The 27463-nt window shown below is 44.1% G+C and overlaps 4 protein-coding genes across 10 annotated transcripts in view; 2 read left to right on the forward strand and 2 right to left on the reverse strand.

Annotated features, from left to right (window-relative positions):
• Window positions 1–371, reverse strand: part of MIER1 (MIER1 transcriptional regulator) — a 44041-nt gene extending 43670 nt beyond the window's left edge. For all 4 annotated transcript variants that reach the window (XM_072868583.1, XM_072868581.1, XM_072868579.1 and 1 more), the window contains exon 1: window positions 48–371. The gene's annotated coding sequence lies outside the window, so the exon portion shown is untranslated. The remainder of the gene's footprint in view (window positions 1–47) is intronic.
• On the forward strand, window positions 278–19596 carry DNAI4 (dynein axonemal intermediate chain 4). 3 transcript variants are annotated; one of them, XM_072868574.1, is made up of 17 exons: window positions 278–539; window positions 1212–1374; window positions 2236–2426; window positions 4555–4664; window positions 4889–5045; window positions 6502–6641; window positions 7810–7968; window positions 8461–8655; window positions 9921–10171; window positions 11549–11635; window positions 13347–13498; window positions 14554–14711; window positions 14911–15032; window positions 15740–15838; window positions 16473–16699; window positions 17485–17638; window positions 19475–19596. In XM_072868574.1, the coding sequence occupies exons 1-17, from the start codon at window positions 505–507 to the stop codon at window positions 19517–19519; spliced, it is 2445 nt and encodes an 814-aa protein (XP_072724675.1). In that variant the 5' UTR covers window positions 278–504; the 3' UTR covers window positions 19520–19596. The 3 variants fall into 3 exon arrangements, with proteins under 3 accessions (XP_072724675.1, XP_072724676.1, XP_072724677.1); XM_072868575.1 differs by lacking the exon at window positions 1212–1374; XM_072868576.1 differs by lacking the exon at window positions 278–539 and having other exon boundaries at window positions 1278–1361.
• DYNLT5 (dynein light chain Tctex-type family member 5) lies at window positions 6838–26916 on the reverse strand. 2 transcript variants are annotated; one of them, XR_012043540.1, is made up of 6 exons: window positions 26834–26916; window positions 26586–26710; window positions 24364–25730; window positions 15729–15814; window positions 15282–15507; window positions 6838–8276 (listed from the first exon to the last, which is right to left on the reverse strand). XR_012043540.1 is itself a non-coding variant. In XM_072868585.1 (3 exons), exons 1-3 carry the CDS (start codon window positions 26868–26870, stop codon window positions 25527–25529), a joined length of 366 nt encoding a protein of 121 aa, XP_072724686.1. In that variant the 5' UTR covers window positions 26871–26916; the 3' UTR covers window positions 24112–25526. The 2 variants fall into 2 exon arrangements, 1 of the variants encoding a protein (XP_072724686.1); XM_072868585.1 differs by lacking the exons at window positions 6838–8276; window positions 15282–15507; window positions 15729–15814 and having other exon boundaries at window positions 24112–25730.
• INSL5 (insulin like 5) lies at window positions 22131–24018 on the forward strand. Its single transcript, XM_072868193.1, has 2 exons — window positions 22131–22416; window positions 23777–24018. The coding sequence occupies exons 1-2, from the start codon at window positions 22152–22154 to the stop codon at window positions 24016–24018; spliced, it is 507 nt and encodes a 168-aa protein (XP_072724294.1). The 5' UTR covers window positions 22131–22151.
• Window positions 26917–27463: the final 547 nt, after the last annotated feature.

The raw sequence follows: 27463 nt of genomic DNA on the forward strand, positions 1-27463 counted from the left end.
AAAAACCAACAAACCAAACCCCTAAACCTCCCCCAAAAAGCCCAGACCTGCCCCGATCCCCGCCACCGGGGCCGAGTTTTACGGCGGGGCGGAGCGAGCTCCCGTCTCCCCGCGCCGCCGAGGACCTTTGTGCTTCAGTGACAAAGGGGGAGCGGGGGCTGCCGCGGCCCTGACGGCAGGGGAGGAGCCCCGGGCTGGGCAGGGGGCGGGCGCCCCGAGGCGTTGGGCGAGCGGGGCGAGGCGAGGCGGGCTCTCGGCGGCCCGGCAGGCCCAGCCCCGCCGGGCACGGCCAGGGGCCCGGGGACGGGGAGCCGGGGAGCCGCGGCCCCGCGGTGAGGCGCGGGGTCCCTCCTCAGGCGGGCGGACGCGGGGGAGAGCGCGGCCCGCGCGCCGCGGCCCGACCTATCGGCGGCGCCGTCCTTGGCGGCCAATCCCTGCGCCGCGTCTTGGGGCGCGCTGCCATGGTTACCGCGCGACGCGCTGCCCCGGCCCAGCGTCGCCGCCATGCAGGGCCCCGGCGGCGGCCCCCGGCCTGCCCCGTGAGTGGGGGGGGTCCCCGGCAGCGCTGGGGGGGTCCTCGGCAGCGCTGTCCCCACGGGCAGCCGGCGCACGGGCAGTCCCGGCTCGGGGCCGGCGGGGCGGGGGGTCCCCGGCAGCGCTGTCCCCACGGGCAGCCGGCGCACGGGCAGCCCCGGCTCGGGGCCTGCGGCGCGGCTCTCCCTCAGGCGGCTCCAGCCGCGGCGGGCCGGGAGGGAGGAGGGAGGGGAAGGAGGGAGGGAGAGGCGGGCGGGCTCCGCCAGTGTGCCGGTCTGAGCGGGCAGCCGGCGGCAGTGCGCGACAGCGTGCCGGTGCAACCGGCCCCGCAGGCAGCCGCAAGCTGCATCTCTTGCCCCTTTATTGCCACATCAGTTCCCGTTTGTAAGCTTAGCGCCAGAAAGCCGAGTGCCAGTAAAATGTCTTTTAGGCTTCTATTTTGCAGCAGGCATTGCCCCCACGCCTGTGCACCTCGCTCCTCCTCTCGCCGCTTCAGCAAGCCTCCTCAGAAGCTGAACGGAGGTTTTCTGAAGGAATTACATTATTTCAGGATTATCACACTGCATGCATTAAACCTTTTAAACCACTCACTAAAGTTAAGGGACAAGTAATTTGGTGATCGTATTCGGTGGTTTGTATTTTGTTGGTTGGAACGGGACTTCCCCGGCTGATTTCAGGGTGAGGCGAGGATCAGGAGCAAGTTCTGGTAGCCAAAGGCGAGCGAGCATCGTAAGTGGCACCTACGCAAACAGAGCAGCGAGTTGCAGAAGCCGATCCACGAGTTCAGATGGCAAAGCTGTGGACAGGGGGTCCCTCGTAGGTAACAAGTATGCCATACGGGTGAGAAGCCATTTACACTATTACTCAAAAGTTTTAAATGCGAGTTATTGTGGATGTTAAAAGTTGTCAGAAAGGAAGTGGGAGAGGGAGGAGGAAAGAAAAGGCATGTCTGAAGTTGAAGAGCTGTGGAGAAAGAAAATTATCCAAGAGCTTAATCCATTCTGAAATGATGATTAGTGTCCAAAAACAATCTGCAAGAATCAAAAACCAAATCGGAGTAACAGTTCTCCTCCTCATCTGAGAACTACTCGCTTTCAAATCTGCGTGAGATGTGTTGACTGTAGCACCTGTATGTCTTCACCTAAAGAACAGAAGGTTCCCGTAACATAATCTGAGTCGTTTAAAGACCCTACTGAACACCTTCTTACAATAAAGTATTTTGAGCAGCATAATAAAGTAAGATGCATAATTGTTTCTCTCATTGCTTTTGCTGTACTGTTAATTTCACATGAATAGTTACAGTCAATAAGCCACTCGTGGTAGTCATTATAGAATAAGTAAGCCAGAAAAGACAACGGGGTTGACCAAGAAGGAGAAGTGGCTCTGACAGTGAGACGAACATAGTTTTTCCAGGTATTTTGCAGCCGTTTCTATAAAGAGAGTTCCAAAGAAGTCCCAGGCAAAGGTGACAGCCTTGTCAAGGCTGAACCCTAAAGGGAAAGCAGGAATGCAAACCCCCTCGCCCCTGTCCTGGTGTATATTAGGCATCGTTTGCAGAGAGGGGTTACTGCTCTGTCAGGTTCCCGTCTGGATCAGGGTCTTCTTGTTGTTCCAGATAAGACAAAATATTGCAAATGTCATCACTGTCGCTTGTTTTGGGAACACAGTGAAACTATTATCATTATTGAAATATTTCTGCAGGTTTTTGATGATGAAGGAAAGGATGTGACACCCCGTCCACTCTTCCGTCCAGATCCAAATACTGTTGTACCCAGGCAAGGCAAGCTCTTAGCATCAAGTGCCTACTTTGGGGCCACAGGATCTGTTTTTCTCTCTTCTTTCTCCATGCATCAGACATCGGGAGTGAATGCTAATTTAGGTTCGTTCTCAAGGTAAGTCAATATGCTGTCTCTTAAATCCTGTCTCACAGGGTTTCTGCCCTGCAGCGGCCGCACATCTGCTCTTCAGAGAGGCTGGGAGCTGGAACAATTGTGCAGGGCTAATAATGACATTCTGTTGTCAAAATACAGAAGCTTCCCGGTCATAGTCGTCATTTAAAATTTGAGGAATAGTAACAAATAAAATAAATGGAATTTGTCAGTACTTGTGACTGACTATGTCAGAACTCCTGCTGCAATGCTAATACATACAGGTGAAAGCAGACTGCAGCACACACGCCTGTGATATTTCTAATTTTATTCAAATTCTCCTTCCTAAACATTTTTTTATGTAACATACCAGAATGGACCGTTTTTAGAGATGGCGATGAGTACCTCACAGTTCAAAAATGCGGCCATCCAAACTGCAGGTTTTGTAGTGGTTAGGCCTGCGTACAAAGTTAGGACAGAACCTGTACGCAGCTACGTGACAAAACACTGCCTCAAAGGTAGAGGAGGTTGTGTTCTGGTTCTCTGAGCAAGGCTGTACAGCTGAGATGGGGCATTTGCAGCTCGTTAATTTGCATACTCCCTTCAGCTACTTCAGATGCTCTCTGCCTTTCCCAAGCTTGTTTTTTCAAAAGCTGGAATATATCAATACCCGCTTAGCCGTGGGTATGGAAAAATGCTTTGGAAACAAAAGGCCTGGTTTCCCTGAAGAGTTACACATTTATATTAAAGTATTTTGTCTGTTTTAATGATACTTACTAAGTACAGACAACCCTTTTTACAAACTTGACTCTTTCAGTTCAAATACCAAAATCTTGTTAACATAATAAGGATCCTCTCTTTTAAACTAATTTAAGCAAGTTACCTCTGTGTGATTATGTGCATCCACTTCAAAAAATGTTCTTATACAAAAACCTTTGAGTTAAAACTGCTAAATTACGTGTTTCACTACTTACTAGCTTTCATTTACAAACCTTCAGTACAGAGGGAATAAACAAAGTCAAATGACTTGAGCCATTTTATCTTTGGGCTGACAAATTCAATTAAGTCATGCAAAAGAAGGTGAATAACTATTTGCGTTTAAAATGAAAAATAATGAACCACGTCACTTTATCAGATGGTGTGTACACATTCAAATTGTATGGAGAGGAGATGGTATTTATGTAGTCAGAGGGACTAGAAGACTAGTAAAGACAGCACTGGAAAAAGATACAACTTAAAGAAAAGCATTATTTGCTGTTTTCTTTGGCCAAGTTAATGCCATTGTGATTTCTGAGAAGAGATTGCTCTTTGAGAACTATCTTTTTGTCATGTTTCCTAGGCTGGCTATTATAAAGGATAATCCCAAAGGTAGGGGTATTAACCAGGAGCAAATACACACCAAAAAAATGACTTAAAAATACAACATATCTCCTGAAAAATAAACGCATCCTTTTTGGAGACAAGAGCTCTTCATTTAAAAGACAAAACGAAATTATTTAGTTTTAAATACAAATCTTAAAAATTGTCTTTTTCAAACATCTTTGGTATATTTGTAATTGCTCACACTTAGCTTTTGAGGAAGAGAAAATCTGCTGGCAAGCCTCCCAACTGTACCTAAGTTTTGAGTTTTACTTCTAGTTATCACAGCTATCCCCTCTATGAACATTACCTTTTTTTTTTAACAAGCTAATCCCTTCAAATGAGTTCCTTGTGCATTTCAGAGACATTTCAGCGCATGCAAAGCACCAAAGGATCTAAATTCTGGCTGAGAACCGTGCTACCTGTGGGTATGCGTTACCACACAGTAGGTAGCCAACACTTCACATTATTATATGCCAAGAATGAATCTGAGGGCTCATTATTATATGCTAAGAATGAATCTGAGAGCTCAATAGCTTCTTTTCCATCAGCTATTGAATGCCTCGGGATATGCTGTCAGAGAAGTTCTTCCTTTTTAAGTCTTTTTCAAACCATTTCATTATTTTCTTCCCTAAGCCTTCTATGACTTCTTTCACAAGGCGAGCATCACTGTATGTGCTCTTAGAGTCTTCTGTGGTTTATCCTGATAGCAACGCTGCTATTTTTGTAGTGCTTTGCTAACTGACACCTGGACTCTCACGTACTATTTCTGCTTATTTCTTTGTTACTGAAGGACATACGGAAGCAGCAGTACTTCTATATCAAACGCATCAACAACTGACTCCATACTGGATGAAATAGTAGAATCCGGCCCTCGACGAGACACAACTGTTAGCTTATCTGGTAAAGAACGTACACTGTATAATTATTGATTTAAACTGTTCTTTGGAGCACTGTGATCTGTGAGACACTGCAGTCAGTGGATGTGAGATGCCCAGCACTTCAAAGGAACTCAGTGCCTCTCAAGTTTTGGCTCCTGATCATTAAAATACTTTCAGAATTAATTTGTCTTCTTTTAAATTTAGAGCAGAAAAGTTCTCGCTTGTTAACCTCATATAATTTTTCAGATGTGCACGTGAGGCAAGAGGAGATAAAAGAAGAACTGACAAAAGCAGACTTAGATAGGAGAGTGGATATTTACCTCACAGAGACGGAAACTTTCTGGATATTGGATATGCCATCTGTTGCGGTGTCTGTAGAATCAGAAGATGCTGGAAGAGTTCTGTATGTATACTGGTAGTGCGGTACATGCATGTACTGTGCTCAGCACACCCAATTTCTGCTGATCGCAAAGCCCTCAACAGGCTGCTCACACGTAGGTTCAGTGTTCTGGCTACTACAATTTGTCATTTCACCTTTGTTCAAAGGCATATTGGGCTTGAGTCTGTCTTTTGACATTCAATTCCTTACAACTCCATCTTGTTGATCAAATTCATACCCTCTTTCACTGATAAATTAAGGCAGATTAGCAAAAGCAGGGCATGGTGACAAGAGAACATGCAGGAGATGGGGGAATGAGAAGTGGAGAAGTGTGGCATGCATGAATGACACGATTTAATTTCAATGAAAACAGTAAGAAATTGCAAAGCTCTGCATTGATTCTCGTGTGTAGCTTTACAGCTAGTCATTTATTCATAACAAAGGTATAAACAAACTAGGCAGGCCTTGGCTTCCTCTGAAGCTCTTTGCAGTGCTTCTAGCTAGAAGAAACCTCACCCCATGGCAAGTGACCTTGCCTGTTAAAATATTATGTCTCCCCTTAGTTGCATCTAGTGTGTTTCCACTTCAGAGTCTCCTCCCTGGACTACCATGAACTTTGGCAGGGAGTTAACCCAGAACGCAGAGTTTTTTGGCTTACTCCCAGGAGCTGACTGGGACAGAGTGCAGCAAAGTTCTCTCCATGACGGATGTCAGACTGCTAGACTTGCCACACAGCTTTTGTAGACGTAAGCCCCAAAGCCTGAGATGCTGTGTACTGCAGTTGGCAAGTCAAACGGCTTATCTAAGTGAGTTTTTTCTGTTAGTATACACACAAAGTTCATGGTAGGACTCCAGCCCCCACTGTCTGTGAATCACACTGGTGTGATTTTTGGGAAGAAGGAAGAGGAAGAGCATCCTATGAATCAGACATAGCTGGTGTACACAGCACATATTGCCAAATGTACAGGAACAGACAGTGACTCTTCCTGAGCACAGCAACTTGTTGGCAGATTAAGGCGGGGTATAACCTATGTCTGCTGTTCAAATATTGAAACCAAAATAATAGAAAAAGTTTCACAATTCCCACCGACCATTCCTACGGAACCCGAGGGCTGGACGAAATAGAAATGTAGTAGTTTGATGTTTGTCTCTTGGATGCGCTGCCTTTCACTCCCAAGTGATGAGAGCTACGTATTTCTGAACTCTGAATTCCACCAAAGTGCAAAAGTAGTTGGAGTAGGGATTTTTGCTGATGCCTACGTCTACAGGCCATTTCTGTTTTAGAACAGCATCACAAGGTCAGAAATAGCTGCTGAAAGACGATACATAGAGTGAAATAAAATCTAGCGATCCAAAAAAACCCAAGCAGTAAATTTATGACATGGAGTATCCTCTCCTGTTCAACTTGCGGTTAAATATACTGAGAAGTTGAATGCAAATGTTCTTCACAAAGTCAATATACACTTTTTTTCCCACCGAGGGAACGGAATAGGATTTATGTTGACCTTTGCAAAAATAGACCTGGAAATGATCGCTTTGTAGAAAAAATGATGCAAACCATTAATGGAGCCGTAAAGAACAAGGAAGTGCAATGTGACAAAATCATCATGGAAGATAAAGGTAAACTTTCTGAGTACCATATAGAAAAAGGTATTTAATAAGAACAGGCTCCCATTTACTGCATTGTACTCTTGGCAGTTGGGTTTATTATTACATTTAGTTTACTTATAAAGTATTTATTTGGGAAAACTCCAGCATACAGCTAGATCGTGGTCCTCAGAAGACTCCCCACACACAGGTAGGATGCTGAGGAAAGGCGTTTTTTCTTTCTTCCATCTCTAAGCAGGAGAAGATGTTTCCTCAACTTTCACTTCCAGAGCTTTTAGTTCAGACAGGCTAGTGTGATTTGTGGCGGCCTTTTCTGCCCTTCCTAAAACTTGAACATCAGTACTGGTACGCTGTATCCATTGCAATAAAACAGTCCTTACGCTAGCCGAGAGCTGCTGTGTGCTGCCTGCCTCAGCACTTTGCAAGCAGAGCGTGCTTCTTAGGAGGAAGAACTTCACCTAATGCCCAGCTATGCTCTTGAAATACGAAAGGACACAGTTCCCTTTTTCCCCTTTTCGGTGACGCTGGTTTCTATTTCTATTTGCCATAATGCAAAGAAGAGAACCTCTGTTATGAGAGTTAAAATCCTGGGGAAAGCAGAAAATCTTGGCAGTCTCTCAAGAAAGATGCAATTTTACAAAATGTTCAGTCTCAATGCTCTAAAAAAATTACAGAGGCCTATCTAGGTTTTAGATGCACGTGCTGAGCTTTGCCTCACTATGGACATTTTTTTGTGTAGGAGGCCAAAGAAAACTACAGGGAATGCCGTTCCAAACATTTTTCCTTTGTGTTCGTTAATGTATGTAAAATGAGTGAAAAAAAAAGAAGTAAAATAGATATTAGTCTGACTTGAAAACATATCTTCCCCTTTTTTGTGTGCCTTGAGCATCAGGAGGGCTCATTGCAACCCATGTTTGAAAAGCTGAGCACACAAAACAAGGTTCGGGAGCGTTGTGTGTCTGGGAGATGGCCCTGCTGGAGGGTGGAAGACCCTGATGCAGCTGCCGCAATCACACGACAGCCGTCGCTACAGCCTTGTCCGACCCTCAGCTGGTTTTAAAGCCCCTCTGCCAAACAGCTGGGAGTGTAGTGCAAAACGTAAATCTTCAGCTGTACGTAGTCCTTTATAATAATGTACTGAAACAAGAGACTTGTATAATACAGTGTAATTCATTTCTAGGGGTGATGGCCACTTCCTGGGACTTGTACGATTCATTTAACGTATCGGAAATAGAACCTATGCCAAAAGCAGAAGGTAGCAGAGCCACAACTGGGAAAAGCAGCACATCTCATGCAACTAAAAAGCATGATCAGACTACGTCTATCTCTTCTGATAGAGGTAACATTTTTCCAGGCTTACATTTCTGCCGTGTTCCCATCCTTCTAAACCACGCACATGGCTACGTTGTGTGGTGAAAACTACATGAAGAAAATGCTTGGTCTGCCTGTCTGGCACTTGAAAGAGAGTTTAATAAAGGATCTTGGACAAGTCTGCACCGAGACCTTTTCTGTACAATGCCGTCATAAATGATCTTAAATAAAGATAAATAGTCGGTGACAAAGTTTGCTGGTATTAACTTACTTAGGACAGTAGCAGCAAAACACCAATTCTGAAAAATTCCAGAAGTATCTCATCATACTGAGTATCTGAGCAAGAAAAGAAAACACAATTAAAGCAAGAAAAAATTAATAGTGGAAGTATTTTTTGGTGATGATAGATTCTTCTATGCTTTTTGCAGGTGGAGAAGAAGGAGATTTCTTATCCCCTTGACTTTTATGTGCAAAGTATTATCATGTTAAAACTGTTTTTTCCCATATTATGTGTTGTCAGGCAGCACAACTTCTTCTATAGTGATTTCGGAAAGTGCTGTTCTTGCCAGAATCCACAAAGAGGAGGAATGCCTTTCAGAAGCTATATTAACATCAGAAAACTTTCGGCAGGATTTATTTTTCATGGAGAGGATTCTAATGGAGAATATTTTTCAACCCAAACTTGCAGCTTATCGGCAGTTTCCTGTCCTTATAGGTTTGTTTCTTATTGGCTACCCTGTTTTCAGCACAAGGCTTTGCATGCTATTGAAAGCCATGGAGTTATGTCCCTCACTGAATGTCTTGACAGATGACAAGTCATTTAAGAAATAGACAAAGGAAAGGAGAGTTTATGAGATGTCAACATGAACTTTGCAGTTTTACACTCACTTTAACAGACATCCCTGCCGTACTTGGTGGAAGCATTGAATAAATGAGTTCTGGCTCATCTCCCCTCATCACCACAAACTGAGACTTAGGCAAAATATTAAGCCAAACTCGTTTCCTGACAGTCAAGATACAGATTAATTCTGCTACTTCTCCAACCATTTTTTGCATTGGAATGTCTTTTTTTTTTTTTTTAGTTTAGTTTATAAGGAGACTGATGGTAAACAGAAGTTTTAGCCTGATAGATGTTCACTAACATAAAGTACATTCATTGCAGACTGTACCTGGACCCAAGTGCTAAGTAATATTTTCCCTTTTACAGGAGTTCCAAGTTAACACAGGGATTAAAGAAAAAAAAAAAAAGGCAGATTCACACTGCTTTTATGGTGTTGAACCTCTTCGTGTCATAGAGAGTTTCAGTTTCTCAGGCAATGAACCTCTTATATTCTGTCACTCTTCAGGAACTAGCTACAGCTGGAGCACAGTACTCGCCAGGAGGACTTTTGTTCTGACAATATGGCAGTTACTGTGTTCTTATTGTGTTAGCAGTGATCTGAGATTAATTTATGATTTGCACATTACATAAAATAAAGGGGTGAGTAAACAAAAAAAACGCTTAGCAAGCGCAGTCTAAAAATATGCTCTACACTTAATTTTCCCAAGTAATGAGCAACTTATTACAGCATCATGTAACTTAGCTACGGTGTTACAGCATCAATGCATAAGTGTGGCTCTAAAATTTGGCATCTAACTTGAAAAAAATCCCTGTTTAAACACATTTTTAAATACGAGAGATTAGAAACATTCCTGGTGGGGGGTGGACATAAATCCATAATTGTTGCTGGGGAGCTAAATCCACTCATTAAACACCTGGAGCATAGCTGGCACACTACAGCCTGATCCAGCCATCTTCTGTGTCCCTATCAACATTTCAGCCACAGTTTTAGAAGTTAGGATGTCTTAACTCCTCGAATCTTCATTTTTTTTTGCTGCAAAATACTTGCTGAAAGGACAAATTTTTCTTCTGATGCGAATGACTGGTGTTAGATAAGTGAAATGTTACTACTCAGACTCTACCATATTTGTGCATTTTAGATCCCGATGTTACATCAGGCACTAGTGGTACAGTAGCAGCTGTGAAAGAAGCTAAACAGGAAGAGCATGACGAGGAAAAGGAGGATAAGGAAGAGCAGAAGGAAGCATTCGTTGACCCATCAATTCTGTCAGATCTAAATAAAACCCCAGAAGAAATTGTACGTCCCAGATTGGAACGGCTGTGGTCATATATATGTGATTTAACTAATGGTCACAGTGTGAGCAGTATGGCTTGGAGCAAAGTGAACCCAGTGAGTTAACGAATCCCTTCTTCTAAGCTGTTTACAAAATGGTATAAGCAATTGTTGGTGTAAATAAACTCCTGATTTCAATGTACTTTGGTGGGAGGGATCTCAGAGAGATGGATTCACCCCTACAGCCAGGTAGGTTGTCTTTGCATCCCACACTCATATTTTGTCCTTCCGTATAAGAATACTGCTCCATTATTCTACAGGTTGGACAGCTGCGCTAGGCTTTTCCTACAAATGTATCACAATAGCTTTAATTGGTCCAGAATTTAATTTAAGTAGTCCAGTTTACCATGGGCAATCACTTGAACAACAATGTTAAGATAATAGGCTTGATCTGTTACAGAATTGGAAGTTGAAATTTAAACCCCTACTACTAAACTCTATCACCATTCATGGAGTTTATTCATGACAGTTTAGATAGCACATCTTTGTTTCTAACAGTAATCTCCCAAGAAAGCAGCATTCATCAAACTTTAAGGATAAGATGCATAATAACAGGCACAGATTTCTGAGCTGCTGGCCGAAGTTTATTTAATTCGGTTTCAGTGGAGGTGAGAATGACTCGGACATCTCCACTTTCAGAGTAATGCAAGGCTCAGTTTTTCCAACAGAGCTCTCTTATGGCCACAACAAAAATAATGAATGGAAGGAAGGTAAAAAGCAGGTGAGGATAAGAAACATAAAACCAGCAAGATTGCCCCAGGGGAAAACAAAAGAGAAAATAAAGACCATTTCATACTGTCAGTACACCAGATCCCCAGGTACTATAAAGCTGGACACATTTATAGACTTCAGTCTTAGAATTATAGGGCAAACAAATACCTACTTTTAAAGTGTTAGTTTCACAAACTACTTGTTGTGTGTAGGAAAAAAAAATTAATGGAGTTGAAAACTAAAGTCTTGCTGCAGTTTCTTACTGCTACTTATGAAAAGGAATGAACAGAATTCATTGGACCCCACTGTAGAGAGCTAAAAGCTAGGAGTTTGAGGTGGGCACTGAAGCTCTTTTTACAGCTAACGTTGAGAGAGAAAGTAGAAGTATTATTACATATTTCATTAAATACTGCACATTAAAATATGGTTATAGAATAATGTATATTCATCTCTGGAAAGGGACATATTTTTATGATGGCCAGGGAGGGGGGATTGCAAACACAACTGATAGCAACCATGAATGCACTTTCAGTTGAACCAGTTTCCAGTATTCTAGAAATTCTGAAATTCTGTTCTTCTTGCGTGTTATTACTTGCATATGACATAAGCATTATTTTTCCAGACTTTGCACTGAGAGTCACTGTTAGCAGAAAGTTGCCTTTTAAAAGTATACAACTGAACTTCAAGTTAAACGGAGATGTATCTGTTAATCTGTGCTTTCAGGATCTTTTAGCTGTTGGTTACGGAGCATTTGATTTTAAAGAACAGAAGAAAGGCTTGGCTTGCTGTTGGTCATTGAAGAACCCCATGGTAACGAGCAGCCACTTTGTTTTCTTTCTTTTTCTTCAATGCATTTTTCTGCTATACTATTTCTGCTTTATTTAGTTCCCTCTTCGTGTTTCAAAAAGCAAGACCTAGCCAGTAAGGTTGAATTTGCTAGCCCAAACCACGCATTTCTGGAAAATTGTGACTGCAGTACCTAGCAATGTGCTTAAATCTTGACCCAAAGAAAGTGCCTGTAGGAAGCAGTTTAATTTCTGTGCCTGGCCGTCCTCTCAATTGACACTTCAGCAGAGGTGCCGACTGTACTGGTGGTTTGGTAACATGGACATCTGTTCACAGGAACTAAACTCATTGCACACAGGCCACCAAACAACTAACAGATGGTTACAGCTCTCAGGCAGCACCAGTCTATGCTAGGCAACTCAGCAATGCAGATCTCTGTATCCCATTTCCAATCCTTAGGGCGACCTACCCAAGACTGTAAATCTGTGTCGTTATTACTGTGGGTAGACCCAGGTGTGTAGAAATTGTTTTCTAGACTGGAAAAGTCTTAAGCACAGCAAATGTGAAATTAAATCCATTTACCTTTTGTTTTTCAAACTCTACAGACCATTTGTTCAATACTTCCAAATTCTCATTACAGAGAACATCTGTATTTTAAATTTAAGGATTATCCTTTCCAATCCTTTTTCTGTTCTACCATGAAATTCTGTTAGGCCAAAGGAAAAAACTAAAACTAAAACTAAAAATAAGAAGTTAATCTAACTTCTCATAATACTGTCAAAAAGACAGTAGATTTCATAGATGTAACATTTACATCTTTACATATCCATCTGAAAAGTGATCCTTTTTAAACTAGCCAGTTTTAAAAAAAATCTTGGAAATCTCAGTTACAGTGTGACACACTAAAATCACCTGATCGCCATCAAATTATACAACTTTAGTTTTATTTGTTCTACAAACTTCACTTGCCCAAAATTGTGTATTAGACTAATTTAAATCATGCAGAGTCAAGTCTCTGATGCATATTTATCACGTCAACAACAATCAAATACTCTTGGGATTCCCTGATGTCACCATAGTCCTCAAGTGCCTAACATGAAGGAAGAAGGCCTGGCGTGCACACTGGAATACGGTTCTTTGCATACTAACACTCTACTGTTTCCCACTTCAAGAGCTCGGTGCAGGGACTTTAAGGATTTAACCTTATAACAGAGCTGAATCAGTTCTTTGGTTACAGAGAGAAATTACATGAAAATAGCGGTTTACGGATTACCTGAAGTACATTAGATTGCATTTTATCTTCAGGTAAGTTTCTGTAATTGGAAAGGTACTTACCTTCCCATTGCAAGATAGAAAGCAACTGGAGAAATCTTGCAAAATGCCAAGTTTGTTTTTTTAAAACAAACAAACAAACAAAACCCCCACACTGTACTCACCTAGCTGAATCTTAGGGAACTTGATTTTTCGGTATTTGGTTTGGAGTAGGCCCATCTAACTTATTTTACAGTGTCATATTTCTGCACAGTCTTTATTTTTTCCTAATTTTATCAGTTGCAGCAGGAAATAAACCAAACCATTTAGAACATAGTACCTAATTTCTGTCTAGGAGTAGTCACTATGGTCATCAGCACTTGAATTTTCCAGCAGAGCCTGGCAGTTTAGTATCCAGTGTTGAGAAGCCCGAGATAAATTAAGAAATTAACTTAAAACGTTCTTGTATTTTTCTACTGGTCAGTGGCCAGAGCGTATTTTCTGGTGTGAGCATGGTGTTACTGCTTTGGATTTTTCTATGGCAAGCCCGAATCTTTTAGCAGTTGGAATGTACAATGGTTCTGTCGCAATCTATAACGTACGGAGTTGTAACGCCGCCGCACTTTTGGATAGCAGGTAAGGCTATGATTTCCTGTCTCCTCCACCTTGGTCACGTCTTAGCAAATAACAAATAAAAGAATATCCACAACTGAGAAGCTGAGGGAATAGTAACAGTCTTGATAAGTAAGGCTTGTGAATGCTCAGGGATGTTGCACAATTTTTTCATTTCCAGCTTTTGTCAGTATCTTCCAGTTTCGACTGGAAATGCCGACATAAACAATACTCTCAAATACTAGAAGTTTCTGAAGCAAAACCGCACACACAAAAATTTGTGGTAGTGCATAAATGCCTGGAAGGGCCAGAGAGGGCCGACCAGACTTTTCCCATCCACCTTTTCACACTGATACAGCCAAATCCTCAGACACTGCCATTCTCCCTCTGCACTGCCATCATTCTCTATTCTTCTTTCTGCCGATAAATGCTTACACTGCTTTAACACCGCTGGTCCTTATTTGGGGTATTAAACTCTCTGCACTGGTGCTGCACATACAAAGCAAGTTCCCCACATCGGAAAGGTGAAAGAAATGAGTACTATGACTTTTTAATAAAATGCAGCAAGTTACCACCATGTATAATTTTATACTCCATGTACGAACTAACTAGGCCAATCCTGCCCCAGATAATAAATCCTTATAGGAGACCAGTGGTGGCTTCTGCTGTTTTCTCACTGATTCCACTTGCCAGAAATGGCGAGAACATCAGAACAGGTGAGGGATAAACAGGAATTAGGAAGAAAATGAGAGCGAGGAGGCAATGAGGGAGACATTTGCCCTGAGGGCAGCTCCCCAGGTCTAGGGCACTCTCCTACAAGGTGCAGATTGATTTCATGATTCGGGTATTAACGAAAGGTGTGTCGGCACATAAAGAGTGCCCTGAAACTAAATATCAAACATGTTTGATAAAAGAAAAATTTTCCTGGAGAAAACAACCAATGTTCAGATTTTTTTTTTTTTTTAAAGAAAAGCTAAACAACATTTCTGTTCATTACGAAATGGAAGGTTAATTATTTTTCAAATATATTGTCTTGTCTTCGTTCATATATGATTTATCATGTGCATCTTTTGTCCCAGTGAATCCTCAAATAAACATACAGGTCCTGTATGGCAACTGAGGTGGGTGGAACAGGACAGAGGTGCAACGGGAGATGGCAAAAAAGAGAGATTAATCTGTATCTCAGCAGATGGCCGAATAACTGAGTGGCTTATACAGAAAAGACTAGATTGCACTGGTAAGCATTTTCCCCTGCAGCTTTTCTGCAGAGGGATAACACCTGAAATTGCAATTGCTTCATTTTATTTTAGGTGACATTCTTTATACCAGTTACCATACAAAAAACATTTAAGAGCTGCTGAGCATTCCAAAGAAGCACGAGTTATTCATAGCACTGTCACATACCTGTTTGACAAAAACTCTTGCTGTTTGCACAGATCTGATGAAAATAAAGCGAACAGAAAGTGAGAAGAAAAAATTACCAGGTGAGAAAGAAAGGAAAAATGAAGCTCTGATATCTCGACAGGCACCTGGAATGTGCTTTGACTTCCATCCAAAGGTAGGCTCAGAAAGTCCATCCTGGCTAAAGTATTATCCAGCAAAACCATGCAGCAGGGGTGAGATCCTCAGATGGAGCTACTTTAATACGCACTAGCCTGGGACTTGGCACTGGTATTTAAAGCGTATTTAGTTCTGAAACAAATTGCTTCTTAGCTAATAACGGTTTTACCCAAAATGGATGATATGGTAAACCAAGCAAGTAATCCCTGTATGCGAACAACTATATAATTTCAGCCATGTTACTCACATTTGCTTTGGGCCAGACCCTAGGGTAGCTTTCCTCTGTGTGTTGGTCAGATCAGTGAGAATTTGACTGTTCAACATCTCCGGAGTCTAGGACTTAGCTGGCTGTGCTTCTCCTCTTTATCCAGCTGAGTATTTTGTCCTCAGAGCATTTGAAGAATTCATGCGTTTGCCCACGTGGATCACAGAAAGTCTGAGATTTTCAGAAGTCAAAAATCACAGCATATGTTCTGCATAGAGGGAGAACACACATAGCAAAGCTGATACATGCTGGCACTGCTATCTCTACTGCACGTACACCTCTGCAGCACACGTGCAAACAGCCCAACGCACAACATCCTGGCGACTCCACCTTAGCTCTTCAGAGGACCGTCACTGCCAAACTCATCCAGTCCTTTACAGATTTTTGGATGAGTGATAAATAGGTTAATGGAACTTAGGCTGCTTTTACCTTTCTTTCAGGATACTAATTGTTATCTTGCTGGAACAGAAGAGGGTCATATCCACAAGTGTTCCTGTTCATGCAGTGAGCAGTTTCTAAAGACATACAGAGGCCATAAGGTGAGTGATGCATAGAAAAAATAATGACAGCAGAAACTGTTCCATTAAGTTTCCTTGCTTATATTTACTAAGCAAAACATCTGCAACAAAAGAAACCTGAACTTCTTATATTGGGAATGAATTCCCATAGCATAAAGCATCACAGTCCTACAGGATTACTTTCTACGCTATAGGGATTTTTTTTTTTTTTAAAGTAATTTATTAAAACTTGTACCATGAACTGTTTTAAAGCTTTAGTTCTGGCTTTATTTTAAGAAAACAATCAGTAATCTGATTGTCCTGCAAACCACAGTTAAATAGCCTTACCGCCGAGAGAAAGATGGCAGAACTTTAACAGCACCTCTTTTCTTGAAAGTCTTCATCCAAGAAGCTGCCCTTTCAGCATCAGCTTCTCCGAACAACTGGTGAAGGGACGGAATCAGCTGAATGCTTTTTATTCCTAAGATCTCTCCTGTCTTATCACATCTGCTGCATCCTAATTTCCTATGGGTACACCTACAACAATGCTGGGCTTGCTGTTAAGGTCAGAGGACAGTCAGGGATTTCCATGGAAGGTCACTATTAAAAACCATCCTGCGAGGCTGTACCTCTAGAATAACACAAAGTTCTTTTTTGTTTCTTCCCAAACACCAAGGGTCCTGTGTACAAAGTCGCTTGGAATCCATTCAGCACTGACATGTTCCTAAGCTGCTCTGCAGACTGGAGCATTATTTTATGGCACCAGGATTCACAGACGCCCATTTTAACTTTCAGTTCCGCCACCGCTTTTGTTCATGACATTATGTGGTCTCCAAAATCAGCCTTCGTATTTGCAGCAGCAAATGAAAGCAGAGTAGAAATTTGGGATCTTAGCGTCAGTACGTAAGTAATTACTTTTCTCAAAGATTCTGAAACTTAATGGCACAAAGGCTACACATTATTGCCTAATTAGTGTTGTTATCAGATCATGACAGCTCCGTGCCATTTGCTTGCTTAGTTATTGAAAGTATTGCATTTTGAAATACTAATTTTTTTAAAAGCAGATGGTAGTTACCAAGAATTGTGATTATAAGAGAAGGAGCTGGATGCCTCATGGAACTGATAAAGGGTAAAACTGCTTTTTCGCTGCAGAAATCATAGATTCTACCACTTCTATAGTTAAAAGGAAAAACCACAAAACTGAGCAACTTTGGGCCTTTTATAAAGATAAGATGGTCAGAAGTTCAGATAGCTCTCACGTTTTCCCACTACTTCAAAGTAGGCGCACATCTCCTGAGCAGCTTGGTTAATCTGCGGCCTTGTACTGCTGGTCTGTACTATTTGGTTTTAATGACAGCATGAAGCCCGCAGTGGAGCAGGAGGCCTGCCAGACCTTGTGGGAGCAAAAAGCAAATTATTCATATAATAAAAATATTAGCCACCCCCCATATGAGGCAATAGGACAGACTTTAGGCAACCAGGATATCTTAGTTAATAGCAGCTGGGATTTTTGTTGTGGTAGAGACCAAACAAAACACTGCCTCGCTTCTTAGTTTTTGAGTTAATCTAGAACATAAAAGCAAAACACACAACATTTGTCAGGCCTGCATTACTGCTAGACTGGATGTGATAGTACACTCGGGCAAATGCAACGTCACCTATTAATTCTTGCCTCTGCTGGGTTGCAGCTTGAACCCCGTGATCTCCTGCTTTGCCAGCCCAAGAGTGAAATTCACATCTGTACTCTTTGCTAAGAACACCGACTGCCTTCTCGTAGGAGACACTAAAGGAGAAGTCGGTGTGTTTGAGCTGCAGAACCTGGCTGCTCCCAACAGTAATAAGGTAGGAATTCACTAGGATTCACAAGGATTCACTAGGAAAAGGTGGTGGTCCTCAGGGGCCTGCATGCTTGTCTGGTACTTCATTCCTCAGCAAGGGGTTTCTGTTAAAGGTCTGGCTCATAAATCTTGAAATAGGTGGAATCAGACAGAATTCCATAACCAGATTAAAACTTGAGGTGGTTCCTGCTCTTCTGCATGCCATGCCACTAGAAACTTCAGAACAGTAACATCAACGTCGAACTTCAGGTTTCACTTGATCGCAAATCCAGAGGTTTGCCACAGCTGGATCTGGGAGGGACGCTCGGGGCAAGGACAGGAAGGTGGAGCTTCCTCTAAATGCAGTCTGCAGGTGACTGTATTTGGAAGAACGCCCTTACCTGCTGACAACACAGGAACAACGTGCCCTCTCCTGGCCACCACCCAGACAGTCTCACTTCGTTGGTGTCAGCAAACCCGTCAGACCCTTGGCGCTGTATTGCCTTCGCTCCTTTAGAAGCCACTCCTTATCCCAGTGCGGGCTTTTCTGTCCTTGATGCCATGGGAGAATTTGCCTTGCCTTACAACTAGGTTCCTTTCCAATCGTACTGTTGCATAGACTCCTTGTCAGCAGCAGTGTAAAAGCTGACTGACGTCAACCGTGAATCCCTTCTGCTCACTTTTGCATAAATCAATACTAATTCATACCAAAGCCCCACCGGGCCCTCCTTACTCGGGCCATGGTACAAAATCCTGATGCCACCCTGGGTCCTCCAGCACCAGGTGGATCCCTCCTCCAGGATCTATCTGCAGGTGGCCTGCAGCCCCAAACTGCACCGCTCCCTTTGTCCTTTCAGCTTTGAGCAAGTAGCTTTGGCTTGCTGGACTTGAGTTCCCAATTTGTAAAGCAGGAATGGTACTTTTAAAATCCCTTCTGAGTTACACAGTGTAAAACACTAAACTGAAGTTGGAGAGAACGAAAATGCTGATGTTAATCTAACCTTCATTCTTAGGGTATTAAGCATTAATAATTCACAATTGTCAGCGTTGCATCTAGAAATGCTGGTAATTAGCAGCCTCATTTGCCAAGTGCTGTAAACCACAGAGCAAACAGATACTTCCCTTAAAAACTAAAAGTGAGGCCATTGTTGTTAAACTTAGAAAATAAAATTAGTGGGTTTTTTTCATACAAATCACCACAAAGCAGCCCAAGTCCTCTAAGCAGAGAAGTTCTTCAGTTATTAAGAGCATTGTGATAATTTTCTGGGTACATCACCAGAACGGGACTAAAAATATCAGTGCTTAATTTCACAGAGTTTGGGCATGTAGCATAACTGGCCACTGAGTCACAGAGCCTTGTTAGCCAGAGGGAACCCCGCTTTCCAGCATCATCCATTACTTTCTCTCCCTTTTCCGATAACAGCAAGGTCTTCCTAGGCTTAGGTGTGTACAAGGCTTAGCACAACAGGGCCCATACTACAACTACTGCTAAAGGGAGATAATGACTTCAGGGGCAATCACATCTAAGTACAGCTACCATACATGTATCACCTTGAAAATTAATTTCCTTTATAAACAAGATACATGTTTGCATACTGCTAAGTATGATGCTACAAATGCAATACAAACAGGCCTGCCAAAAAGTGCTATTTTCAAGGAGCACTGTTAAAGGTAAGCACAGTATTAACAGAATTCCAAAGAAGCATCAGCTGACACAATACAAACTACCTTAGCCCACTTTCTGGATGCTCATTGCGCAAGCAACTCTGTTCTCAGTTCGGAAAGAGGAATTTTGGATCACTGCATGTCTTACACTGCAATTACACTGTCATACAGCTCTTTTCTTCCTCTTGTTTTACAGGTTGATACCTTACATGACATAATTGGTCCTGCTGTAGCTATTTAACAGTAGCTAAGTGATACCATTCTCAGTTGGTAAACAGCAAGGAGGACTTATTGTAGTATTAACATAAACCGTTTATTCTTTTTCAATCATTAAAATTTCTCTTTGAAACCATACTGGTTAGAAACTTCTTTCAAATACTCTAAATTTTCCCCTGGAAGTCCCCCTCATTAGACAAGCAGTATCATACCCTATAATACACATAAGGTAATAGAAAGGTCTCCCTAGCCTTTTCTCCTGGGTTTTTTCTCCTCGTTTTTTAGCTCCAAGGCCTTTTCTCCTTGGGTTACTCAAAAAGCAAAAGTGCCACAATCACCTCCTGAATAGGCCACTCTTATGATACAGCCTCAGTCCTTACCGGATGTAGTCTGTATGTTCCTGTGAAATCATACAGTAAACAAATGGACTTTTCATGGGATCCATCCCATAAACCACCGCTGAGGGTGAAAGCTGAGCTTCGAGTGGCATCAGGTGATCCTGCGAGCTGCACATCATCCCACACCAGGCAAAAGTAGAGACCAACTTTTTCAACCCCTGACAAATGAGGAGAATGTACAATTGCAGTTTAAATACACTCTGTTCCACACCGACGCTTTTCTGACAGCTCCTCACACGAGGCAACGCTCTGGTCCTGGAGCACAGACTGACTTCGGCAGCTCCAAAAGCCAGATCTGTGTTTTTCGAGATCTCACCACCTCCCCTAGCCCACCCTCAGCAGCTGGCAAGCCGCGAGCTGTCGGGACGGCTTGCTCAGGCCTGCCTCGCTGGTTGGAAGCAGGCAGCGTTTGGCTGCCTAGGCTCTCTTTTTTGGGGGGCAGATCAGAAGAAACTGAAAAAAGCACCCGGTGAGGCACCAGCTGGACCGTGGTGTCTTCGAGGATTTTTTCAGAGACTGACTGCTCACAGAAAATAACGAGCACCTCTACAGATGAGTAATTAAGAATAAGATCTAGGCTATAGCCCTATTGCCTGATGAGTGCAGCAGGGATCCCATCACAGGAGCTAGGCAATACAAAAGCTTGGCAGTGAAGCGCGCTGCCTGCCAACAGACGGAGGCAATAGCTGCCTGCTCTTGAAAGCTTTATGTAGCGAGATGTATTTTATAGATACAGAACGTTCAGACTCTCTCATTAGCCTGACAATAAACATCCAGCATTTAAACACATCACTGAAGTTAAAGATCATTTGTGATGCATTAACATTCACTTCCTTCTGTGTTCTGCACATTTTACAGGGAACATGCAAGCTTACCCTTGACATAAAATTAATCTTTGTGCATTTCAAAGAAAGACACCCATTAAGGTGAATCATGTGTTAACCATTATTACAAATCTGAGCAAAATACACCATATATTTTCCATCGGTGGTCATGACTGTTTACTTACTGATGCTACCGGTAAAAAACGAGCTTTCTGTCAAGGCTGTAACACATCGTAATTCACCCTGCACATCATGTAAACTAATTAACCGTAACATGGTGCTGGAAAACCCTTGTGGTGCTAGGAAGTGCTAAAGATCTCCAAAGTTGTATGTATTTTGTTCTTAAACATGGAATTTCTGACCTCATAATTGACAAATTTTCTCCTTAAGGCATTTTATTGCAAGAATTTTTTATAGAAGCTTACAGCAACTGCAGCCAACAACATCCATGGCAGCGTAACCAATCTAGTAACCTCTGCTCCCAGAGCACAGTAACACTGCTCCACGCTGCTTCGGTGAACCCACTTCTCTCTTTCAGCTATTACCGAAACGAAAAGGATGGCCAGGACGCCGATTTGTAGCTGTTCTGTGCTTTGTTTAGAGCCACCTCCCTCTCTTTTCTATGGCTTTTTGGGCAAGAGCCACAGCCACAGGCCTCACTGCAGAGCCACGCAGCAGCAGCAGCAGAGCTGCTTCACTGCATGCAGGTATCTGCGAGGCAAATACCTACGGACGCAAGCTGTCAAACAACTGCACTGCTCTGTACAGTTTGTTCACAGCGAGTTCACTGTGCATCCTACCAGGGAGCGCACTAGGAATCACAGCAGGGCATTTGCAGGCTTGGATGCCTACATTTGCCACAAAAACTCCTCAGGACGTGATTTTCTCGTGAGTGACTGCCTGGCACCGGCAGATTTCTCTCGAGCATCCGCAGTTGCCAGTTTGGCAAGGGGACGCTTGGCAAGAGAACGAGGCAGGGGTAACAAAGAGGTACACAAGTGCAGACATCACTGGAAGTTGTTAACTCCCTTTTAGTTTGGGATCGCTAACAGAAAAAGACCTGACGTTGCTTAAACTGTGGTAACAGGCACGACCAGGCAACAGGCTGTGGTAGCACAGCTGTGTGGGAAACACACAGAGACAAAACCCATTATCTACAAATCATGTAATAAACACCCTTTCATTTTTCCAGAACATACACATTAATGGTATTGATCTAAGCCCGTACCTTATAAACATGTTATACTACACGTGTTCCTACAGTAAAGCAGTTACATAGTCTTAAGAAGTCTTTAATACCTGACTGAAATCCCAGCACAAGTCCCAAAGCACTTAAAACATTACCGGAAACAAGCGATTAACTTGTTTTTAGCAAACATTAAGTCATCCTCAGAACGAGCCGTTACTCAGCGGAGCGGATGGGCAGTCAGTATAAATGAGAGGATTTCAGCAGAACTCCCCACCTCGGCCTCGCAGATCCCTTCTGCCCTGCCAACACCCCACCTCGAAGCACGGCACCTGCAGAATGAGGGGTACGGTGCTGGCGCTGGCCTTGCTCGCCCTCCTGATTGCAGCACTTGAAGGAAAAGGTGAAGGAAACACCGTGAAGCTCTGCGGGAGAGACTTTGTCAGAGCCATCGTCTTCACCTGCGGCGGCTCTCGGTGGAAAAGGCATTTGACTGATTACCACTACCTGTTTGGTAAGTACTAATTAATGCATTACAGGTTTACCACCCCCTGCAAGGTGCGCCTAAATCTGAGGGGATTCGGAAGAACCAAATGACCTGCAGGCTGTACCTAAGGGCAGAGCTGCACCCTCGATTTCTGCTGCTCCCCTAAAGAAGTGTGTCTCAGGCATGAACAGCACGGCCTTTGCTTTCAGACAGCAAGTGAAGTGGTGCAACTTCACATTTTTTCTTTCCTTGCAGCTTGCTTGGCTTAGCTTAGTGTGCTATTTGGCTAAAGAAATAACAGTTAGATCAAGATTTTCCAACTCAACCTGAGGAGACATGAGTTAAGCCCAAGGCTATCACTGAAAATCTCTATACCATAACATTTTAAATGTCGGAGACAAATCTTGCTGCAGTCAGTACAAGTTTCACCATGGTCTTCAGCAGCACACCCTTTTTTCCCCACTAGAAACCAGAAACTTACCCTAGGAATATTATGATTATAGTATGTCAAATACATACTCTGCAATTTAAATATCTTCACATGGTGGTGTATATATTGTTTATCAGCACAATTTTAGATAGAGTCAGAAAATTCAGCCATTACACGCCCTGCTAGAAATTTGTACTCTGATAGGTTAAAGTAACTAGGAAAAAGAAAATAAATGAGGCAGATGACAGGAACAGAGGCTTTCTACACCTTCCACGCGGTAACATCTGCCTTTTTGAAAATTCTATTGTAGCAGCAGCTTTAAACAAACATAAAAAGCGATGCCGCCTGCAACACCCTACCCAAGAGCCTGTGAAAGGCTGCTAAACTAAGCGAGAGCACTGCTAAACTAAGCGAGATAACTACTGTGCCTTTATAAACGCCACAAGGCAGTGCCCACTCGTACTGTGGCATTTAAAATGCACATGAATCACAAGCGTAATTTAAGTGGGAACATCCAGGAACTTTGAAACTGTGGGGCATCTGATGCCTTAACATAATATCTGCATTTCAGGAGACCCACAAGCAGTTCCAGTTCAGCATGCTGGTCAAGTGCCACTGACGCATCAAATCACAGTCCTACCCTTCGAAACAAATATATCAGTGTAAGACTGATAGGGCAACTGTTCCTACAAAGAACACTCTTCAATATAAATCCATAAATTACTGGATTTTTAACATGTTAATCACAGAATGTGTACCTCGCATATCTGTTTTACTACTGCCCTGGTGAGGAGTCAGTGATCTGGTACATCTCGGTGGTTCACATCAGAAACACGGAGGATGATACTTCCAGCTCCCTGGCTGTAGGCTGGTCTGTCTTTCTCGTAAAGACAAATATTATAAACTACTCATGATTCCAAGACTTCTAATTTTTAGCTTCTAATTTTTATGTGACAGAGAGTGACAATCCCCTGCCTTTCTCACAAGAGAACAACGCTTATGCCGACTCCTTGGCATATGCAGACCAGAGGCTGGAGACCGACAGCGAAGACATCGACAACGTTGAGCCTGAGACAGAGCGAGATTTACAACGCACCAGGAAAATGTCTATGCTAAAAAAGCGCGAAGTAGCCAAGTTGCTTACCACATCCTGCTGCAGCATCGGCTGCAGCGAGAGAGATATCAGCTCCCTGTGCTAAAACGCAGCAGATGCTGACGAGGTTCAATGTCACAGCTTTCATGTATTAAAACATCATGACATAAACCACAATTATTTCAGTTGTATTCTTTAACTGTAGCTTTATTCTTTGGGGTACACTAGGGAGTAAAGGCTGAATGTTAAATATTGTAGTGCAAACCAGCAAACAGCTGCAGTGACAGTTCAGGTTGGGTTGTCTGGATTCCACAAAGTGTTTACAGCGGTTTGGAGTTAAACTTTTAGCCATGAGTACAAATATTTCTTCCCATCTAACTACTGTTCTAGTCTCAGCTTTGCACATAAAACATAACAAAATAAGCAATTTATTATATGCTTGTTCTCTTACTTACGAAAATCCCACAGCAGGTTTCAGCTGTGAAATATGGGTAGTAAAAAGTCTGTCTTCGGAATCAGAATAAAACCAACGCAGCGCACATAGCTCTGCGCAGCGCGTCACGCCGCGAGGCCGGTGACTCAGACCCCCACCACAGCAGGGGAACGGCTGCAGCAGATGAGACCTGTGATCAGCCAGCACCAGCCCCTGCGCTGGGCAGGCAGTAGCCATGGTTTATTTCCTATTCCAGCTGCTTCCGGGAACGTCTACCCGAGGTCCTGCCTTGTGGACAGTTGATTTGCACACAGGGAGATTGGGAACGCACTTCTGAGCCCAGAGGGTTGTATTTCCCCTCTTATCTATAGGCAGGTATCAACTAAGAACCACAATTCGACTTTTTTTTTGCTACAGAAGGGCCCAGATACGTTAGATCTCTATACTCTAAACATGATATAATTTGAAGACATTTTTCACTCGATTTCAAGCACTATGGGACAGAGTTAGTCTTCTCCAAGCAGAACTAACCACTTTCTCTGGGCCACCTTCTCTGCACTCAGAGCTTTTCTCGGGGCTCAGGGGCAGCTCCTGGTCAGACCAGGCCAGCCCCCGGCGAGCACAGCTCCTGACTCTCTCGCTCTGCTGCCCTCCCGCTGCAGAGCCCACCCGGGGCATCTCTGGGGCCAGCGGGAAGGGATCCCTCTGTCCCCCAGGCAGGGCAGGGTAGCTCACAACACCGAGCTACTGCGCCTCGATGGGACACAGCAGTACAGCGTGTGCCCGGAGCCAGAGCCACGGGGCCTGGCACGTGCTTAGCTGCCCACAAATGCCATTTAATGGGGACAGTTTTTAAATGCTGTTGTTTCACTTTCCAAAAAAGTGGTTTCTACTTGGGGATCACATAGTGAGGGCAAATTCACAGAGAAAAAAGGCATTACAGAGCTACTTTGTTCTGAAAGCAGCTAGAATCAGGGGCAAAACAGCATTTCACAGAGAATCACTTCCCAGAGAAAACTCTGGGAAATACAATTATTACATTCACCGCTGAAAGGCTTATGGTAACCATATTTCAAAACAGGTGAAAGTTGCCTTGGTCCTTCACAACTCTTTTCAACAACAGAAACAGGAAGAGTTAGGCTGAATGTTCATTTCTCCTGCTGTTAAACTCAACTACCTCCTTATTCAAAATAGACAGCGTAGACATTTGCAAGAGCAAACAGCGAAGTGTTCTTGAACACATATGACGAAAACGTATCACTCGCAGGGTCCCACAGGCACCTGCTTCCAATTTGCATGCTCTGCTCATTCAGCTGCCCAATATGTGTCACCACGACAATCTTGTACCTCGGTATCATAAGGTCTTTTACCCGAGCTTTAATAACCTGCAAGAGAAAAACAGGTTTAGACACAAGTGGTGAGCTCTCTTTACAGGGGATGCTCAGCAATTTGGTTTTCTGGGACAGACCACTGCAAGCATTGCACTGTAGAGCCCTTGCAACAATCCTGATGAGAATCTTTGAACTGCAGCATTTGAAACATCTACTGCAAACTCCCCCAGCCCTGCAGACAGGCGGCACGTACGCTGCTGTGGTCGTTTCACAAGAAAATCAACACTTCCATCTGCTGAAAACAGGCACATCTTCCTGCTGAACTACTGAAATGCAAGCGCAGATGTTAAGTAAGGAGTTACTGTACATGAATATCATATTCTCCTTCATATGTGTTCATAGTTACCTGCTGATTACAGGGGGGGAAGGAAGAGTACCGCTTTTTTAATGCCAGTGAGCTCTTCTGGGCCAAATCAGCTGAAAGACTAAAAAAGACAGTCTTGTCTCAGCAGCATCAGCAGCAAGACTGGATTTAACCGACAAGGAGCTTGCACACATGTCACTGTGCAGAATCCAGCCACTACCATAACTGGCCTATTTAGGAAAGGTCTGATACACACTTAAAACTTATTAATGGCATTTCTGGACAGGGCAAGCACAGCATGGAGTCTTTACTGAACCGTGTGCTTGGCCAGAGCCACCGCTGCTCGAACAAACCTCATCATTAACTCGTATAAGCCTGCACTCATCTCAGACCAACCCTTGGTGCATCTTGACGGCCTCCTCCAGCATTTGTTTTACACTTGATATTTATATTTGGGGACCTTCCCGCCACGACAGCCACCTCCCTGACACCCCATCGAGGCATGAGGACAAAATGGCCGCCTCGTGCCTCGAGCGCAGCGGTACCTCAGCGATGTCCTTCGCCATGTCCCTGCACCGGGCCGGCTCGTAGGGCTGCTCCCTCAGGTAGCTCCCCACCACATCCTTGAGGATATCATCCACCGCCGCCACCGGGAAACGCCTGGGAGGGCCTGAGGGGCAGGCGGTGTGGTTAAGCCCGGTGTTCTGAGGGAAAACCCACCGCGCTGAACCCAGAGGAAAGCGTCTCGGAGGTCCCCTCGTCCCACCCCGAAGCGCCCGGCCCTGGAACCTACCCGAACGGGGGTCGCTACCGGCCGCGCCGCCATGCATCCCCGCACCGTTGCTGAGGGGAGGCGGAATGGCGGGAGGGCGGCGACCAGCGCCGCCCCGCGGCCGCCGGGAGCCGGGAGCCGGCTCCCGGCGGCCGCGGGCGGCGCTGGCCGCCGCCCTCCCGCCCCTGCTCGTTCCCGTCCCGCCGGTACAGGCCGCCAGCCCGCCTGCCGCCGCCATGTCCCCACAGTCTGTGTGCGTCCTGTGTGTCCCTACGGCCCCCACTGCCTCCATGGGTCCCTGCGTGTCCTTACAGCCTCCTCATGTCCCCACGGCTTCCACAGGTCCCCACAGCCTCCACGAGTCCCTGTGTGCCCCTGCAGCCTCTTCATGTCCCCACAGCTTCCACAGGTCCCCACAGCCTCCGTGGGTCCCTGTGTGCCCCTGCAGCCTCCTCATGTCCCCACGGCTTCCACAGGTCCCCACAGCCTCCGCGGGTCCCTGTGTGCCCCTGCAGCCTCCTCATGTCCCCACGGCTTCCACAGGTCCCCACAGCCTCCGCGGGTCCCTGTGTGCCCCTGCAGCCTCCTCATGTCCCCACAGCTTCCACAGGTCCCCACAGCCTCCACAGGTCCCCTTGTATGCCTAAAAGC

This window comes from Ciconia boyciana, chromosome 7 (assembly GCF_034638445.1).
Source record: "Ciconia boyciana chromosome 7, ASM3463844v1, whole genome shotgun sequence".
Taxonomy (NCBI): domain Eukaryota; kingdom Metazoa; phylum Chordata; class Aves; order Ciconiiformes; family Ciconiidae; genus Ciconia; species Ciconia boyciana.